The 20,814-nt window shown below is 40.6% G+C and overlaps 1 protein-coding gene across 3 annotated transcripts in view; it reads right to left on the minus strand.

Annotated features, from left to right (window-relative positions):
• The window catches only part of LOC121529430 (RNA binding protein fox-1 homolog 2-like), a 114,167-nt gene that overhangs the window by 38,648 nt on the left and 54,705 nt on the right, over window positions 1–20,814 (minus strand). For all 3 annotated transcript variants that reach the window (XR_005993579.1, XM_041817273.1, XM_041817272.1), the window contains exons 3-6: window positions 11,245–11,445; window positions 7,550–7,723; window positions 4,636–4,689; window positions 4,306–4,398 (exon numbers count right to left, since the gene is read on the minus strand). Coding sequence is in view for 2 of the 3 variants with exons in the window: in XM_041817273.1 (XP_041673207.1) it covers window positions 4,306–4,398; window positions 4,636–4,689; window positions 7,550–7,723; window positions 11,245–11,445 (522 nt within the window). In the remaining variant the exon portion in view is untranslated. The remainder of the gene's footprint in view (window positions 1–4,305; window positions 4,399–4,635; window positions 4,690–7,549; window positions 7,724–11,244; window positions 11,446–20,814) is intronic.

Below are 20,814 nucleotides of genomic sequence, written 5' to 3' on the forward strand. Positions count from 1 at the left end.
GTAAGCCCTAATAAACTGTTTCTAATCATGACTTTAAAAAAATATATGTACATCTCATTTTGACATCAGAGCAGACAGGGTTCTGCACCCCCCTGAGATCTTTGGCGCCCCCCTAGGGGTGCCCGGACCACTGGGAAATACTGCTTTTACAGATTACTAGCCCTTTATTTCTAGGGCTATTTGCTCTGTTCAGCCTAACCATTCTACTGTCGTCGGTTAAATATTTTGTGTTAATTTGTTCACATAAATGAAAAAATGTAATGAATGAGTGATCACTAAGGTTTTTCTTCCGCTCTGTTAAACGAAGGAAGTAAAAGCATGCTGACTGAATAAGGATGAATTTTGTGCTCCTTTTATTGGGTTACACTGCCACCTATAGGAGGTCCCCGGGGAACTGCAAAGCTAAGTAGACTGACTGCTAAACCAGCAGATATCAACACATTAAATATGATCAGTATTTGGTTATCAGTGACAGGTTATCTCACTCATGTCAGTAGAAAAAAAAAACATAATCGAGGCATCCCTAGTTATTATGCATGTATTTTAGTGCACTTTTGTTCCCATCTTAATCTCTGAAAGCATTCAGCAAACTCTGAAAAGGTACGACCAATCAAAGCACCAGCTGCAGGAAAGAGAGCATCGCCTCAAATAGAAATGTTCAGCCTCTTCTCCTCGGCTGAGTGAATCTGTAAACACACATCCACCATTCGTCCCGCACCAGAAGCCCATGCAACATAAACAGAGAGACACGCTCCATACACTCCTGCTGTCAGCCCACCATGCAGCTGAGACAGGGCTGGCGACAGATCCACACCACATCGACTACAACATGCAGAGTGAGACCTGAAAACAAAGGTAAACTGCTGGCTGATTTACTGACAACATGCATGACTCAGGAGGGGGAAAAAATCAGGTTAAACAACATGAGTATCGACTGAACACAAAGACACGACTGATGGAGAGTAAATCGGCTTCATCAGTGTCTGTTCAGCTTGCTGATTGGCTGATTGAAGGTGGAGGTGGATGGTGTTGAATCAGTGGATGCAAGTGGCTGTCTTTCATTCACGACCACACTGTAGAGAATATCAAACTAAAAATAAAGGTCTAGCCAGCCTCATCCATCATGCAGCGACTGACTCACACACTCACACACACAAAACACGCACACACCAATCCCCTCAGTAAGCCCATGCAGAAATCCTGGCTTACAGTAGATCCGACATGAACTGACTGAAACCCCAATTAAGAAACTTGGCTTCAAAAACACATGCTTCAGATAAAAGAACACATTAAATCAAACCAAAACAACCTAAACCACAGAGACTTTCACACTCAGAACACACAGAGCTTTTGTCAGACTGTCACACAGTGAAACATGCGTCGGTGTTGCTGTGATTCCCAGCATGCACCAGGAGCCATAAGCTTGTCACAACCACTGAGCTGCAGCACAGAGAGAGGGGGAACTCTACACTCAGGAGGAGAATCAGAGCGTCTGACAACAATCTGCCATGCATCGTCCTCTCGCCGCGCTCCTCTCCTGACCTCCTGAGCACAAACATCAAACCAACTGTTGCAGAGAAAGTAGAAACATGGGTGTGGCTATAAGTTGCACATCAGTGGAAAAAAAAAAAGGTTAAGTTGTACAGCTTAAAGGGATAGTTTGGATTTTTAAAGTGGGGTTGCATGAGGTATTTATCTGATTTTAAAATTCCGCAGAAGGTAGAAGACTGTCGGAATGGCCCTGTTGGAGAAGCCAATACAGATGCTAAGCTATATATCCCTATTTGATAAAGAGCCAATTAAAAAACAGCATCAATTCTCTCGTTAGGGGGTTCTTAATCAAATCAACAACAGGAATCATAGGAGTGATTCCCTGCCACTCCATCCAACCATGCCCTGAAGAAAGAAACTCCAAATGGACCGAGACAAACATGGGAGGCCTGGGCAACAGATCTCACAGCCAATGCCAGAGAATTATCGTGGTCCACCGCTAGTAAGCAGCACAAAACATGAATGAGATACGGCAACAGAACGGCAGCTTCCAGCAGCAGTTCTTACTTCCTTACAGAGCAATTTTCCTGGCATCAGTAGACATAGCACGTCTGTCACGGTGGACAAGACACATCCCTCCAAAAATGAAATCAGCACTTCCCCCTGTTGACTTTGGTCCTCTACTGCTGCAGCCTCCTGATGGCCATCCTCCAGGCCCCTGTCCCATCTCTCTAGGTATCCTCCTAGCTGTTCCCTCCATGATGCACACAATTGCCAAGACCAGCCCATGTGGTCCTGGGCACCCAGTGTGAGGTGAGCTGGATCAGGCCCGGGAAAGTGCTGCTGTCGCATCCTGTATCAGGCAGCTGACCCTTCCCTTCTTCACTCTCCTGACCCTGCCAGCATCAGACACACAGCCTTGCAAACAATTTCAAAAGATGCACTTAACCAACTCCTAATCCTGGTGCAGACTAACGAGGGATTAGATCAGTTCTTTTTCTTAGTAGAGATAAACACATTTATCCATTTATCTGGTTTGAGTCGCTAGTTAGCACCAGAATGTAACTGCAGTTAAACTAATCATTAATGTTTTAAAAATTTCAGGCCACAAATCCTGGTCTAATGCTGCCCACCACTAGCATGTGATTATGTAGGGAATAGCCTGAATGGCTCATAATGGAGAGAAAGAGACACAGAGAGCCCGTGACGTGACCCTCTGTGTCACTGCAGGCAGGAACTGATTTGAATAATGGCACAAATAGAGCCAATACAGAATGATTTTTTTTCACAGTGATTTTTTTTCCATTTTTTGGTCTGCAAGAGATGGGAGAACAAGTTTGTAAAAGAAAGAACTCTAAGTCATTACTGTTTACTGTGTCACACATAAAAACACTGTTTTAATTTCCGTTTAGTTTTCCTTTTGTCTTTTCAGTCCATAGGTTTAGTCTTTTCTTAAATACTGTACACATTCTTCATACTGTAGCTATCTTTAAATCCCCTGTAAGTCACATTCAAGCTATAAAAAGTTGTCCAACAAGTATTCAAGAAGAAGGAAAGAGTCCAAGAGATGATATGTCATCTGGGAGTGGATTTTCAGCTAAATTTTCATGCACAGTTCTTTTAATAGACATTAATGAAGTCTAAATTGTTATTAGATTACTGCAAACTGGATCCAGAATTGCATCATAGCCTTTATTGCTGTCCATGAGGGCTTTTTTTGTGTGCATTCAGCCAAAGCCTGCCAAATCCAGAACTCCTCAGACACTAAATATTTTGTCTCTCGCCTACAGTTTCTGCCTTTTTATGAAGATTTTATGTACCGCTGAACACAAGGCTGTGGCAGAATTACAAAATCTGCCTAAATATGCTTCAGTTTTATTTTTGGATAAATTATCTTACATATTTTGTATTTTATGTCCTACTTACAGCCTCGAAAATATAATCAGTTCAACCTTGAATCAGAGTCAGAGTGGGCATTTGTGCAAAGAAAATTCTTTAAAGCTATCTTGAGGGATTGCTGTTAGGGTGTCATATTTTATAATAAAACTGCACGTTAATGTAAACATCTGATTAGCCAATCACATGGCAGCAACCAGCGTAATTAAACGATGTGTGGAGTTCAAAACGAGTATCAGAAAAATGACTCTGAATGCACCAAACTTGTTGGTATAGTAGGCTTTTGTACAGTTTACATCCAATTCTGTCCTATCATTCCAACATTTGCAGCAGATATCAGGGCTCAGCAACCCAGGGAACATTTCCCCACACTTCTATTGGTGAACCTGTGAAAATCTGACAATAGATGCAAATTTCAGACCCTAACCCTGGCATTGGGAGCATAAAAATGATGCATTTTTATGCAGCAAGTTCTGCAATTTGATGAAGAGTTTTGCAGTAAAAAGCACAGCTTTCTTGTCAGCTTCTCCAAACAACAGGGCATTCAAATACTTGACAATTATCCCCAAGAACCCTCCATAAAAAGTCCAAACTATCCCTTAATGTAAAAAAAAAAAACTGCAGAAAAGTACCCAGCATGCCTTACGTCATGTTCTTGCACCCCCCATCATTCCCATAAAAAAGAAAAAAACAAAAACCATCAAAAAAAGAAGAAACAATCTTTTTTTATATCATGAGAAACACACAGCAGGGAACCAGGGGGAGGGGAACCAGTGGGCTGCATCAGAGCATATCACTACAGGGAGGATGGGAGCTCGCTGGCAGTCAGTGATCAAGCAGAATTACGATGGTGTTACAGAGAGGAGACACAAGAGAAGAAAGGAGGGAGAGCGAGATAAGGAGAGGGAGGAAAATTACCTCGATCTTACGACCTTCCACCAGCGTGCCGTGGAGCTTTTCTCTGGCTTTCTCTGCGTCTGCGCTGTTCTCAAATGTCACAAAGCCAAAACCCTGCGGTACCCAGCAGAGGTTAGAGAGAGAGAGAGAGAGAGGGGGACACGTCAGGAGGGGATTGTTAGAGGAGAGAGAGGATCATCTGTGACTCCTAAAGCATCAGAATGAGCTTTGACATTGCTAAAGAGATAATTGGAGTTCAGGAGTGATGATTTCCCAAGTTAGAACGTGTCATTTTAGAGAGAAATAAGGGATTAACTGTCAACAATGTCAGAGCATCTAATGTTCACTTACCTTTGAACCCCTCTCATTGAAAATGATCTCCACATCCAGAATCTTCCCAAATTGCTGCAAACAAGAACAAAGATGAAATCAGTCAGAAGCCTCTTTAGAAAAAGGTTATAGATAACATTTTTAAATGCACCAAGTATTTATAGCTTCCTACTGCTGTACATCATAGAGAGAGTAACAGTCTGAGTTTCTATCTCCGTGTTCTTGCCAGTTTTATTTTTATATTTTGAATGAATGACAGTTAAACTGAATGCAATGACAGATGAGGAGGAAAGCCTTGCTTATACCTCTGCAGCACACCAGCTTAAACCCAATAAAAAATGCACAATTTTTAAGTCTCTGTTTTTGTTTGTTCTAATGTCAAAATTCAAGACTTTTTAAACTCTACAATCTAGACTGTTTTGCTTGTTAATATGCAACTTTATAGTCTCAAAAATATAAAATCTTCCCCCAAAAAGAGTTAACTGGTTTGCTCAGAAATGAACATATTCTCCTCATTTTTTGATCTTGTACGGTGGCTGTAGCATGCCATTGTAAATGATGTTTATAATCTTGATTTAAAGTTAAATATATAAACGTAAACCTCATTTTGAGAATGTCAAAGCTGACAGAGTCTCAATGTTTGGCGCTCCCCCTTGGGGTGCCCGGACCCCAGGTTGGGAACCACTGGTTTACAGCAATGGTTCCCAACCTTTTTTCCTTTGTACACTTGTTCCTGCTAAAATCTAATTGCAGTGTTGTATTAGAGCCCCTTATAGAAAATTAAAACAATAACGAAGATGTATCGTTAACAGCAATAAACTAAAAAGTTGTAAATTCACAAAACAATAACTTTTGACTTTGAGCGTCCTGAATGTACATGAATCAAAAGTGCTTTTGAAATCATAAAGTCAAAACTTGAGCCACTTCTTAGGTTCATTTCTTGTAAAATTTTTACTCAACACTGTTCTATTTTTTTTACGTTAAAAACTTTAAAGTTTGAGTTTGTATTGATACAATTTTTGACTTTTTCATTTTGGGAATTTCAAGTTTTTTTCTCATAAATCTACAATGTTTTTAACTTCGAAATTCTGAGTTTGGTTTCTCGTAATTTGAACACTCTACTATCCCAAAAATTTTATTTTTTCTCAAAAATGATCAGATCATCTTATTTTTTTCATCTTTTAGGGTAGTCCCAACACACCGTCATACATTATTCTAATCTAATTTTAGTAAAATATGTGCACATTTAATTTTGACAACATCAGAGCAGACATGGCCCTGTGCCCCACCTGAGATCTTTGGTGCCCCCCCCAGGGGTGTCCATACCCCAGGTTGGGAACCACTGATTTAGAGTAGGGCTGGATTAAATTGCAGTATGTCCTATTGCAATTTTCAAATCGCAAAAGGTGCAATGTTTCTTTGAAATGGAAAATGCGTTAAAATACTAGATTAATACAAAAATGTATGCAGCAGAGATATATTTCACCCATCGCGCAAACATCTAAGTGTCACATTTTTTAGAATAGCTTGCAAAAATCTGACTTTTGTTTTTTTTCTTTAAGTTTTTCTAAATCAAAATGAGAATGACATGAAAATGATCACTCCTTTCAATACAACAATTCATACTGTATTTGCAATATGAGTCAAAATAAATGCAATTAAAGATTTCTATCTAATCTATCTAATGTTGAGGTGGTTAAAATATAGACGGATTTACTGCTCTTGTTTGTTGAAACAAGATGTGGAACTTAAAAAGTAATCGCACATTAAATCACCATCACAATATTGGAAAAAATAATCACAATTAGATTACTTTCCCAAATTATTCAGCCCTAGTTTAGAGCATAAAATCCTTGCTGTAAAAGTATTATTATGACTTACATTTCAGGTTAATGAAATATTGCTCCTTCTGTGATTTGAAAATTGCATTTTAATCTAAATTTGGATTGATTTCCCAGTCCTACCGTGAGCCCTGATCATTCTGCATGAAGTCCCAAACATAAAACAGCTCAGCCTCTCTTTGCACAAGAGAAAATTACATCAGTATCAGCTAAAATGAGTTAAGAAATATCCTCATGTCTGCAAAAATTCAATATCATGCATCTCTAACTGGAGTGTAAACTTAAGTTAAATTCTAGCTGGACTTAAATAGCGTCCCAGTTATTGTGACAAAAACGCTCAGTTTTTCTAAGTTTGTTGGGTGATGCCAACATGCATTATTCCGAGTAGATGGACCACTTACTGCAGCAAGAGGAAGCATTCAACTGTAGCTGCCCTCCAGGCTTCTGTACCAGTCACATGACTGAAAACTATGAATGCATCTTCCTATCAAACTACCACTGAAGAATAAGTGGGTGAAAAAATGATCCAATTTTAAGATACAAGTTCTTTTAACGTCTTTTCTTTACAAACCTACCCTCACATTTAAACAACCTCTGCTTGTGGATATCTGAAAGTCCTAAAGAAAGTCGCTGAAATAACAACAAACATTTATTTTATTCATGTTTAGGCGTTTTTTTGTTGCTTTTGTATTCTTATGTTAACTTCTACTTGTGGTTTTAATGACCTAGCTCCACAGGTTTTTCAAGCATCTTCACACATTTTTACATCTGTCTGCTTACATTTCTAAACTCTTGTGAGACACAAACTAAGTTCCATGTACTTCACACTAGGTGTCACTATTGCACAAAAGACACATCCCTGATTTAATTCGCCTGTCTGTGTGCCCTGAACTCTGCTCTGTCCTCCTTCTTCCTCTCACTCATACCAAGCAATTAACCCCACAGAAAACTCTCCTGAGAGCCCTTTCTTTGTGTTAGTTTGACTTCTTTTTCCTCTGTCTCTTAAACTCCGCCCCTACGACCTCAGCTTGTCCACACTGATTTATTGATCCCATTAAAAATGAGGCCCACCACATTCCCCCTCTGTCTCTTACCCCAAACATCTGCCTGAGGTCGGGGTCCCGGAAGCGGAAGGGGATGTTTGAGACGTGGAGGCGTTTGGGGGTCCCTTTGGCCTCTGAGGAGTCTCCCACGGAGCCGCCTGATCCTGTGGCTCCTGAACTGCACTGAACGCCCGCCTCGCCCTGGGACGTCTCCTCTGGCTTCACCTGTAGGAGGCAGAGAGGGAGAGGAGTGAGTAATGGGAGGTAGAGATAACAGAACAATCCTTATTTCATCAAGCTGAAGGTCAGACACAACACTTCTTTTAAAGGTAGCCCTGAGGCAAACAAGGCTCAGTTTACAGGTACACAGAGACCGTCTTTATGTTATTATAGAGCCATTATAATCTCAACTGCATATCAAAATAGTTTATGATATCTCTGCATCTTCATGAGCCTTCCTGTATCTGAGTTTAATTCACTTTAAGGTGGATGTAGTTGATATAAGCCAGGCTCAGCAGGTAGTATCCAGGTCCAAGTCAAATCTGTGATATATACAGCTCATCACAGGCATATGCTCATCCAGTCCAGTCTAATTTTATTTGTACAAAACTATACCAGAATCTTAATTTTTTATATAATACTAGTAGAAAACCAATGATATCAATGACAGCTTCACGCCACAGCAAAAAACACAGAAGCCTTAGACACCTAATTTTGGATAAATTCATGTTTCTGATGACCAAAAACTGCAGGAAAACACCTGAAAAATGTCTAAATTGCACAAAGAAATAGGTAACATATTTGTGTTATTTAAAAGCACTCTCTTGGTCTAATGATGATGCCTGCTCAGCTCATTAAGTCACAGACAGCTGGTTGCAGGATGTTGCAAGTGGATAAATATGAAAAAAGGGAAACAGAAGTTATGTTTTCAAAGGCTATAAATGCCATTTTAGTCCAATAAAATCATGGTCAGCTTTTAAGTTGCAGAGTGGCCCGTCCCAAGTAGGGCTGGGCAATTAATTGCAAATCAGATTAAATCACAATACGGCCTGCTGCAATTTTCAAATCACAGAAGGTGCAATATTTCCTAAACCTGAAATTTGTGTCAGAACACCAGTTTAGAACTTTTTTTTGCAGCAGAGATGATTATGCAATCATTCTAGTGCCATATTTTTAAAATAGTGTACAAAAAAAATCAAATTTTCTTCATTGTTGCATGTTTTTCTTATTAAATTAGAGAATTGTATAGAAATTATCATTCCCTTTAATACAACAGCTCATATCAAATTTGCAAAATGAGTAGAAAAATCATCACAATTACATCTTTTTAAAAATTGTTCTGCCGTAGTTTAATGTAATATTGTGTTGGTTATAGTCTGGAAGAATTGATGCTTGTTTTCGCTGTAAAATGCATGAGATGAGGAACTTAAGAAATAGCTGCATGTTAAATTGCAGTGGCAATATTAGGTTTGAAAAAAAAAAAAAACGCAGTTAGATTATTTACCAAATCATTCAGCCCTAGTCCCAAGTAGTTGCAAGTCTCAATCCATCTCGTCAGAATCTTTGGCCTGAGCTGGGCTCTTTTGATCTGTACTTTATAATAGCAGAACTACACACAAAAATAATAGAGAAAATGTTGTCTTAAAGCTATTGTTGCTCATGTATGCCTAGAAAAAAACTTGCACCAAAAAGGCGTTTAAACTCTTTTAAGACACACTTGCTTGTTCCTTTTTCTTTGATTAGTCACGATTTGCACTTTTTAAATTTGAATTTTTCTGATTAGGCAAAGAATATCAGAAATTTGGGTCGCAATCTGTCGTTAAGGGGTTGATTGTGGGCCTCAAGTCTTGACCAATTGAGAACCACTGGCTTAAGAAAATAAGGACAACCTTAACAAATCGAGCCTTCATAAATCAACAAGAATCTGGTTGTTTGCAGCAGTTTTACTAAACAAAACTCAGAATGGGCCGACTTGTGTCTTTCCTTGCTCTGCACGAGTTCATATTTCTCTAATACACAAGTCATTTATGTGATCTTATGATCAGACATGAGTCGAGTGTGCCTTAAAGGCTTGTTTTAGGAAGAGAAGGGGGTTGGAGCAGTTATATTTGGTTTTCAGATTTAGTCTAAAGCACTATTCACACAGGACTAGGATTACCTGTGGACCTCTGGTTCTCTGTGAATTACCCCTGCCGTCAGTGTTTGGTGCTGTGCTTTTGTTCAGGATTAGCTTATTATAGTTAACTAAAACTAACTAAAACTACAATTCAAAACAAATAAAAACTAAGCTCTACCAAAAAAGAAAAACCAGCTAAAACTGTATAGTGCGCTTTCAAAACCTACTAAAATAAAATAAAAATAGAGACAAAATTTCCATAGCCCATGTTTTTGATACAACCATACTGACTGGCACCAGGTCTGGGGAGGGTAAAACGGCCTGATTTGACTGGTTAAGACTTCACACAGTGGTAGTTTTATGTCTAGAGCTGTATTCAAACATCATCTTTAAATAAATGAAATGATAAGTGAAGAGTAGCCTGTTTGAACATGGTTTTAAAAATGTCTGATGTTCACTCGGCCCTGACATTTATCCAAAAAAACTAAACTAAAACAAAGCATTTTTGCAAAATAAAAACTAAACTAGCAAACCAGCAGTAAAAACTAATTAAAACTAAACCTAAATTAAACAAAGAAAGTGAAAACAAAATAAAACTAAAAACTAATGAAAAATCCAAAACTATTATGACCTTGGCACGGTACCTGAATTTACAGACATTTGGCTGCAGCAATGAAAATGCACAATTAATTTTTATTTCCAAAATTCATACTAAAAATGCAATGCTTTGCACATCACATTCTGCTGGTGATGTTCCTTTCATGTGTCCTATACCTACTGATAACCAGAGGTTCTAATAGACAATATGTGCTTAAGTGTTTTTCTCTCTGTTTAAATACAGTATATTTCAAAATCTTTAGCTCTGTAGTCAGTGGTAATTTCATTGACTAAAACTAAAAGTAAAAACGTTTTTGCCAACACACTTTTTTTTCCATAACAAAGACTAGAGTAAGACTATCCAAAAATAGATCTTTGATCACTAAAACTTACTACAAGTAAGTTTAGTTTTCATTAAGATGACTAAAATGGGACTAAAAATGCAATCAGTGCAATCAAATGCAACAATCTCCTACACTGCCTCTATTATTTTTGTGATCAGAAAAAAGTGCAGGAAAAGCTGCATGCGCTAAAAATAAACATAACTACCCCCCTAAATTACAGAAAAAAAGAGTTTTTGTCTTGTTTTGTTCACAAAATCAGGATTGTAGAACCTCAATATACATTTAAATCCTCTTTATATTTTGTAATACTGTGATAAAGCAAAGGCCAATGATATAAATCTTATGCCGTATCACCTAGGTATACTCCTAATTTAAACTCAGTTGAAGTCATTCCAACCAAGCCACCACTCTAAGCCAATCACATTCCTTCTCTTAACACAGTGGTCACTTTAAATGTCTTTCTTGCTCTTGATTCCTTGCTGATCCCTCTGCTCTGCTGGTACAGCTCTGCCTCCACCACCCCAGCCACCTCCTTTATAGCCTGACGTTTTCGCTGCACCCTCATATTCACACCCAGAGAGAAACTTAAATATACACTGCATATCTATAATAATCTTTGACAGTTTATCTAACCCTCTGAGAGAAACTTGGACTACATTAACCAGGCTTCAAAACCCCATTGTGCTTACGTTGTTGTTGGTGGGGGGAGTCGTGGTGGCTCCGTTAGCCCCAGCCCCTACGTCTGCAGTCCCCTGGCCCCCAGCACCAAACATGGCCCCAGGGCCAAACTCCGTCCCCGGCAGCCCGTTCTGAGGAGGGGGTGGAGGGGGGAACGCTGTGAAGGGTGGGGCAACCAATCCCTCCTGTCCTCCTGTCGAATCCTGAGAGCCCTGCAGGAGAAACGGGGGAGAGAGGAGAGGGGAAGAGAGGGGGGAGGACAGTTTATTATATGCACTCAGTAGGATTTTCAGCGTGGTTTTAACGCTCTGATGAAGGTAAAATGAGGCAGTTTCAATCCTGACTATTACATTTCACTCTCACTCTCTTTTACCACTCACCCCCTCCCCCCTCCCCCAGCCTCCATATCTCTGACAGGCATGTGTTTTCAGTCAGCCAACCATGAAATATTTACTGCAAACACATCTATTATTAAGAGTCAGAAAATTCGATACACGCTTTGAGACAGAGGGATGCTTATGGAAAGGATGGACACACAAAGAGATAAACACAAACAGAGCCATGTTAACTGTGACATGTTTACAGCCGCCGTCTCAATCCTGTCTTCCTGTTCGTTTTTTTTTATTTCTTTCAGCAGTCATCTATAATTCATGTTAACCGTCTCCCAGCTGGGACTTCGATTCTTTTCTCCCCGCACTGTTACAGCTCTATCAGCAGCACCATCATCTACACTCTTTATAGCGCTGCTGCTCTAACACACACACCTTGGCTCGTGTGTGGGTGTGTGTGCGGTGACTCTGCGGCATTGCTTTGCTTAAATCTTTTCACACACTCAAGGACAACTTGGAGAGAGTCCTTAAGAGGGAAGACAGAGGAGGGGAGAGGGGGGACATGGTGGTCCAGATAGTTTCAGGAAGTGCTTGTGTACCTTACAGCGAGAGACTGGTGTCAAACCGCCTCCTTAAACCAGACATACATGGACTGATTAAGGTGAAGGGACACCTGAAGTTTTCAGTACTGGTATCAAAGTGTTCTCAGCATTTCAACTGCTTTGGCTGTCTGCAGGAAACAATCAGTGTGGAGAGAAAAAAGATGCTCAACATAATCTGCAGTCATGCAGTCCTGGATGCAATAGACAGTCATATAAAAGTGATTTAACAATGAACGGGTCTATAAAAGGTTATGATCTGCATGCAAATGCTGCTACCGATCCCTTCCTGCACATTGTGTTGCTGGCCAGGCAGAGGATGATGGGGCTGGATGGAAGAGAAACAAAGTCTTATAGCTGGAAGTTGCAGACCTCTATCACCAAAAGGTTTTAAGACCATCTATCCATCCATTTCCTATACTGCTTATCCTGTTGACATATAGAGACAGATAACCAGGTATGCTCACACTCACACCTATGGGCAATTTAGAATCACCAATTAACCTAATGAGTATAGGAGGTGGTGGGAGGAAGCCGGAGCCACGGAGAGAACCCTTGCATGCACAGGGAGGCCCAGACCAGGAAGCAAACAAAGGACCTTCTTGCTGTGAGGCAACAGCGCTAACCCCTGTGCCGGCATGCAGCCCCTTAAAGTGTAAATGCACATCATAAAACAATACAAAGTCAACTGAAGCGGGCAGACAAACTCTACTGTTGTACCATTGATTATGTGTCATTTAAAATTCTGATTTGGGCTTCAATGATCATGAAAACAACAAAATCGAGATGAAATGATCACTCTACCACGTGCTGTGTCATGCTCCCTTTGTCCATAGGTTTTGCCATATGTGCACAGCGTTTATTCGGCCCCTCCCACAAAAAACAGCTCTCACTCTAATTTAAATGAGGAGCAGAGGGAGTAAAAGCATGTACTCTAGTTAATTTCGAAAGCAAGCAAAGGCAGCTGTTGGTTAAGAAAAAAGGATAAAACAGAAGCCTAATCCCTGTAACAATGCAAAACAACTAGCAAACTTTTGACGCAGTGTGGCCGCCCCTCAGAGCAACATGATGAATTTACTTTAAATTTTTGAAAATGATGCATGGATGAAGATGGGAAATCAACAGCTTAACAGTCATGATCCCCAATCATCCGTCCATCTACCCATCGTTTAAACTGCTTATCCCGTTCTGTTATGGACAGAATTTTAGGCACAGGAGCCTCAGGATTGGATCTCTGCGTTTTGCAGATGATGTGGTTCTGTTGGCTTCATCAGGCCGCAATCATCAGCTCTCACTGGAACTGTTCGCAACAGAGTGTGAAGAAGCGGCTGGGATGAGAATCAGCACCTCCAAATCTGAGGCCATGGTCCTCAGTCGGAAAAGGGTGGAAAGCCCACTTCGGGTTGGGAATTCGATCCTACCCCAAGTGGAGGAGTTCAAGTATCTCGGGGTCCTGTTCACGAATGCAGCAGGAGACCGACAGGCGGATCGGTCAGCGTCGGCAGTGATGCGGTCTCTGCATCAGTCTGTCTTGGTGAAGAAAGAGCTGAGACAAGACACCGGACGATCTATGTTCCAACCCTCAGCTATGGTCACGAGCTGTGGGTAGTGACCGAAAGAACAAGATCGCAGATGCAGGCGGCTGAAATGAGTTTCCTCCGCAGGGTGTCTGGGCGCTCCCTTAGAGATAGGGTGAGAAGTTCTGCCATTTGGGAGGGACTCGGAGTAGAGCTGCTGCTCCTCTGTGTTGAGAGGAGCCAGATGAGATGGCTCAGGCATCTAATCCGGATGCCTCCTGGACGCCTCCCTGGTGAGATGTTCCGGGCAGGTCCAACCGGGAGGACGCCCCAGGGGGCTGGAGTCTATCCTAGCTGCTCTGTGCAAGAGGCAGGGTTCCCCCTAAACTGGTTACCAGTCAATCGAAGGGCTGACATGAGGAGACAAAAAAACAGGCATGCCCACACTCACAGCTACGGGCAATTTAGAGTCATCAGTTAATCTAGCATGCATGTTTTTGGTTGTTGGAGGAAGCCAGAGTACCCGGACAATACCCACATATGCATGGTGAGAACACACCAGTTCAACCTTGTGAAAGAGATCTCAATCACTACGGGTCTTTATCTAGTTAAACAAATAAGTGCAAACCCCACAAAGACAGACACAGACCAGGAACAAAAATAGAAGTCCTAAACCTGCAAACTGTCTGCACAAAAAATTTGTAACTGCAGTAATTTCTTGGAGAAATAGTGTATTTTCTGGAAAAACTCTAGGGGTGCCAATACTTTTGTCCATGACTGTAGGTTCCAATCTAACCTGGGGCTCCTTTCCTGCATGCCATTCCCCAATCTCTTTTTGACTCTATCCACTATCCCATCTAAATGAACGTATAAAAGCCCCCCACAGAAAAGTAAAGGCAGAGGATGCAGCAGATGTAAAGGAAGTGACTTAGAAAAGTGTTTTTAGGGTCAAGCTGTTCCTTTTACAGCAGGCCCGGCAGCCCGACCCGTGGGCTGATCCAAGCCGGGGTGACGCCTGGAGACACTCGGTCTCCAGACGGCCCTTTTAATTAGACGGAGAAACTTAAGCATCCAGCTCTCTCCTCTCTGTGTTCCTCTCTAATCCTACAGCCTCTCTGCTCGCTCTTCTTCTGCAGTGACGACCGCATCGGCCGTAAACGACCAGCTGAGGCTTAAAAAAGAGCCCATCTGTGAGGCAGACAGCTTCTGGGGACTGAGCCCAACAGATAGCGGGGGCATCGGAGAGGTTTTCCAACAACCCAGGGTGAAAAAATCTGGGGAAGTCATCTTCTGCCACTCTCTTAGTGACATAAGATAGGAAAGAAGCTGTAATCTGTGATCGTGTTTGGATCCTGTCACCGAATGATAAAAAAGGAACCATCACACTCTCTTAAAATTCACCGGTTAGACTTAAATCCATCCAGGCTGGGAGATATCAAAGGCTGAGCGTGTTTCTTGTTAGGGCATGTTAGCCCATAAACATGCAGGAGCCTGCATTCAGCCACTAAAGGGTGTGTCCTGTAGGCATATTCCTGCCCAGGGTTTAGTCACACTCGCCCAAAAAGGAAAGAGGAGAGTCACAGATTTAGAGAGAAGAGGGACAGTGGAAAGAGGAGGATTTGTTTAAACTGAAGTGGTCTGTGTCAGTGAATGAGAGAGTTGAGGAGAGCTTCATTAGCCAGAGTGTACAAAAGAACCAGACTGCTTCAGGGCAGCAGAAAAGCAGCTCATGCTTTATTCTGTGTATTCTTTCTTATGATCTCAGCAGGCTGAGTGAAGCCTGAATCAACCGGACTCTGACGCTCTTGTAGTCCTGGGAAGTTGTTGAGCTAAATTAACAACTTAAAAAGCGCTTTTTAGTGATTCTGTTTTTGTTAAGATGTTTTTCATCAGGTTCTTTAATGTGTTGAATTTTCAGTCACTTTCAGTTTAATGGCATTACATTGTTGACGTGACCAGAGCGTGGATAAAGAGGGAACTGTAGCTGGAAGAAAGAGCAGAACGAATGTACAGTTGAAGCTTTTTGTTCACCTTTAAATGCCCCTGACTCTCCAAGACTCAGGACGACCTGTGTCTTCTTGCTGCTGATGTATTAAAGTGACAGGGGTTAGCCCTGACGTTAGCTACAACTTCAGCCCTGGAGAACACAAATAAGGATCGCCCATGCTTTCTGACTGCAGCTGAGACTCTGAACATTTTTATTTGCAATGTAGAGTTAAGAAGTTGCACTGATTGCTGTCTCAACAGTCTTTGTTATATTCAGGTCTGACACTTCGGGAGCAGAGCCAAGTGGAGCTACAGGCTCACTAACCAAACTAACTAAACTAAAAAGTACAACTTCCTGTGTCAGTACTAGGGCTGAACGATTTGCAAAAATAATCTAATTGCGTTTTTTTTCCCCCAAATATTGCAATTGCGATTTAATATGCAACTATTCTTGGATTATTCTTATGTATTTTTCAACAAATTTTAAGCAATTAATAATTAAATAAATGAGACCATGTATACTGAAAACAATGAAATTATTTCCAAAGCAGTTGAACCATAGTAGCATGAATCTGAATATAGGGGTGCAACAAGCTTTAAGCTATAAAGGAGGCAGCTGGGGTGGAGGAGGTGAAGCTGGGGTATGACTTTCGTGAAGCAACACTAGGCTTCATCAGTTTTAGACAGAATGAGCTAACTATTTTTGCTCATATTGCAAATGTGATGTCATTTGCTTTGTTTAAGAGCATTATCATTTTCACGTCACTCATTTTGTTTGAGAAAAACATACATAAAACACAAAAAGGAGGATTTTGTAAACCATTATAAAAAAAAATGGCACTTGAATGTTTACATAATGTGCATAAAATCTCTGCCACTGCAAAAACTTGATTTATTAAACTGCTTTTTTGACACATTTCAAGTCAAAGAAATGTTGCAACTTGTGTGATTTGAAAATTGCAGCAGGCCATATTGCGATTTTATCTAATTTGCAATTAATTGCCCAGCCCTAGTCAGGACTTACATTGTTTCTCTATCAGTGTCCACCTGCTGAGAAGTGTGTTTCAGCTTAAGTTCCCCTTGTTTTTAGTCCAAGATGATTCAAACAGGCTGTGGCTCTGGTCAGTGGTTAACGGAGGGGCTATAAATACTGTAACTCTAAACTCATGGCCTTAGCTCCATTAACATTCAGTTGATTTGATGAGAAAGATTGCATTTCCCACAAACTCCTCAAAATTAAAGACCCCATTTATTATATTCTTCAAATTCTTTTATTATGAAAACGCAATTTCAAAAACAGGTTCTAGCAGCTTTCCAAAACTCTGCAGAGAGAAACAAAACTGAACACCAGATTCTGATGCAAGCTACATCATATTGACTACTTCCATCACAGAGACTTATCAGTCTGTGATCGTACAAACACGAGTTAAACAGGGCATCACTAACATGTTTGAGGAGAAGAAGAGGATCGCAGTGCACCAACATTCACTCCTATGCACAGTTTCCATTTTTTAATATCATAGTTCTAATTTTCTTGACATTTACTTCTTATTAGTATATTATTTTGAGTACATACATTGTGCAGCCCAAGAGTGGAATAGTTGGAGCATTAGGTGCTGTTGATGTTTCATATTTGAACAAATGTTGGGGTAGATATTAGGGGCCAAAATACCAGAGCAGATTTGATTAAAAATTAAAATAATCAGTAAAAAACTGCCCTTTGAATTAATGATATAATTTCTAATATCGCAAGGTAACAGCTAAATTCTATCACTTAAGGTAAAAATATACCTGATCTAAGTTTCAGGTCATGTCGTCCACTTCTACCATGCACAGAATGAAAAACACATCTAGTGACGTACAAATCAACTCCGACGACTAATTTTGTTAACATCAAAAAGTTTTAACAAATTGTACCGCCCTTATCAAATAATGAGGTCTGAGAGTCAGGGTTCTTTCTGGATGACTAATTCCAAATTCCATCAAACACAAATCAAATTTAATTGTGTAGTCTAGTGTTAAAAATCTCTCAGAGAACAGTACAAAATCAGCACTATCGATTTAACACGGGATCACTGTGTTCCAGGAAAAAGGTGTGGAACTGGTTCACCAAGTTTGGTTAATATTAGCAGTGCAAGAAGTGGTGGAATTTAATCCCTCTTCACAGGTCAACATCTACATCAGAGATGCCCAGATGTGGCCCATGATAGAGCAATCTTTGTTGTTATGTCATGTGTAAACTGGTAAAAAAAAAAAAAAAAAAAGAGCGGATGTAAGTGGTTGTTATTGTTTCTGCAAAATCTTACAAAGCACTATGAAATGAATTTAAAAGAGTAAAAATGTACTCTAATAAAAGGTAAAACCTGAGTTCACTACATCACTTTGATTCTTCTGTTAAAACTCACTGGCTCAAATATTACTGTTTTCATTTCAGTTTAGAAAATGGGAATGTTGGCGTACTAAACTCTGAGATAAGCCATAATCTGTTTGTTTGTTTGTTTGTTTTTAGATTGAAAAAAATGCCTAGAGCAGTGGTTCTCAACAGGTCCAGCCTCAAGGCCTACAGCCTACTCTTTTGTGAAAAATTCAAATAATGAAAATTTTCATCCAGTCTCATTTATTCAGTGAAAAAAAAATGCAGCTTAGACCTCAGAAGGAACAAAATGCAACAAAACAAAGAAACTTAACAGATCAAACATGTAAAATACACTTCATAGACTTTCTGACATCATTTTGACAACTGCTCTGCTGGTCTACTGCTAAGAACCAGAGGTTTGACTATCCTACACTTGGTAACTAATACGACTCTAAGGCAGTAGGAATGTCATTAATGTGGTACTCTTGGTAACCAAAGTTGCCCATCCCTGGTCTACATGAATGTGCTAAATGTGGTTACACATCGCTCTAATCAAGTCTAGATCAAGCCGACACAGATGTCAAACAAAATACTTCCAGATGTGCTGCTCTAACAAGAGGCTATTGATGCTAACAGTTCAGTGTGCTTGTTTACTTCCAGGCAGTAGAGCATTATCAGACCATGGCAGTAGCCATTAATTGAAGCTACAGTGGCTACTAGTGGTGGGTGGCTGCATTACAGTTTAGACAGAGCGTTAGACCAGGATTTCTGGCCTGAATTAATTCGTTTAACTGGCTATACAGTCTGGTGTTAACTAGCTAAGTTCCTGACTCAAACCAGATAAATGGATTAATGATTAATGTGTACATCGCTACAAAGAAAAAGAACTTCTACTGAAACACTGGAGCGCACGCAACTAGCAGGCTAGATTAGTACGTTCTAATTTCTCTTTAGTCCCAGGAATACGTTACCTGACACGCCTGATGGATTGGTTTCACACATCCATCTGGTAAACCTCTGACAGACAGTGTTTAGGAAAGGGCAGAGCATGTTTGATACAGGAACAAACGCTCCGCCTCTACGGGTGGCGCTATCACAGGTCCTGATCCAGCTCACCGCATACTTGGTGCCCAGGACCCAGCAGTCTGGTTCAAACGCGGTGGGACGACTTTGTGCATTGTAGATTGAGGATGCCTGGAGAGATGGGATAAGGGTCTGTATGATGGCCATCAAGAGTAGGGTTGGGTATCCTTTAGGTATTTTCTGGTGCTAAGTTGATACTTTCTATACGCCGTCGGTGCCTAAACGGTGCCTCAAACAATACTTTTGAGGGGAAAATCTCAAACTTGAATGTAAACGAGTAAAAAAAAAAAAAAAGCTGTCTTTGTAAACCGGTGTAACTTAACACAAAAATACAACAAATTAAATAATGTATTTCTTGCTTTTATTGGGTGATGGGGTATCAAAATGAAGCATCAATATCTGTGTTGTAATTCAGTACAGGAGGACTGCATGTGTTGGTACCAGTACCATGTCGGTACCGGTTTTCAATAGTCATCCCTAGTCAGGAGGTCAGTGTAGGAAAAGACCAAGGTTGATAAGATGAAGAACCGCCATTTTCTCCCATAACTGACCAGACCTGACCTCAAGCTCACAAACCTGGTCAGTTTCTCTGTATAAATTAGAACTTGGCTGGCTAGCTGCCACTGGCAGCTACTGTAGCTCCAGGTAATAACTACTGCCACGCTGCTGGAATGCTCTGTAATCTGAATGTAAACAACCTTGAACAGATAGCACCAATAGCACCTCATTGGACCAGCATGGTTTAGCTATAACCAAAACTGTTCATCTTAAATAAGCTGCACTCAATTTTGACTGTTTACTGAAAGCTTTCCTAACTTTAGACTTGTTGACTAACTGCAGTCGTGATTTGTGCCTGATCAGATGTGAATCATTTGCCTAGGATCTCTTTTTAGCAGCGATATGGTTTCAATTTGGTTAAACTTTTCAGCTGCTTCTGCAAAGATTTTAGAGCATGTGTATCGTTCTCATCTGTTGTGATTTAAGGATCAAACCATGAATTTAGTGAAAACAGAGAAACTAACGTGTTCTCTGATCAGATAAAGACCAGAGCAGCGAGGAGTTCATGCTTAAGTCTGCAGAAACATTCCCGTCCTGCTGACTGAGGAGCTGCACTGCCCTACATGGCAGCATCATATAGTCCGAGAGGAAAAAGGGAATAATGGAAAGTGAAAAAGGGGAGCTTAAAGGTGGGGGGAGGGGGTTTATGGGAAATACTGACCGGCTTTATTTGTCTGGTCTTAACCCAAACTTTCCACTCTGATTTTTTAAATTGGGAGATAAGACGAAGCTAAACAAGAGAGCAATGGAACACCAAAAAAGGAGCAGATTGAGTATCAGGGGAGACGTTTGAATAAAATCTGATATAACTGGTTAAAAAAGGGGGACCATCTGGAGTAGGACCTATTCAGCCACGGTCTTTTTTCCTCTCACACACACAGTTGTGTTACCTGAGACACCATATGTTTTCCACACACAGACAGGAGGAGGAGGAGGGAGAGGGGCCTCTTTTTTTTTTTTTTACAGCAAACCTTTCAAGCACACCATGTCCGTCTGCAGAGTTTAGCCTCGTAAGAAGTAAAGCAAACACCAAAGAAAGAGATTATGATGCACCTGAAACTCATCTTTCATGCATTTTTTTGTGCCCTAATGCATGACAAAAACATCTTTAAAGCAGCAATCTCCCTCCTTTCTGTCCCTCTGCTTTTAGAAG

The sequence above is a fragment of the Cheilinus undulatus genome, linkage group 21 (assembly GCF_018320785.1).
Source record: "Cheilinus undulatus linkage group 21, ASM1832078v1, whole genome shotgun sequence".
Classification (NCBI taxonomy): Eukaryota; Metazoa; Chordata; class Actinopteri; order Labriformes; family Labridae; genus Cheilinus; species Cheilinus undulatus.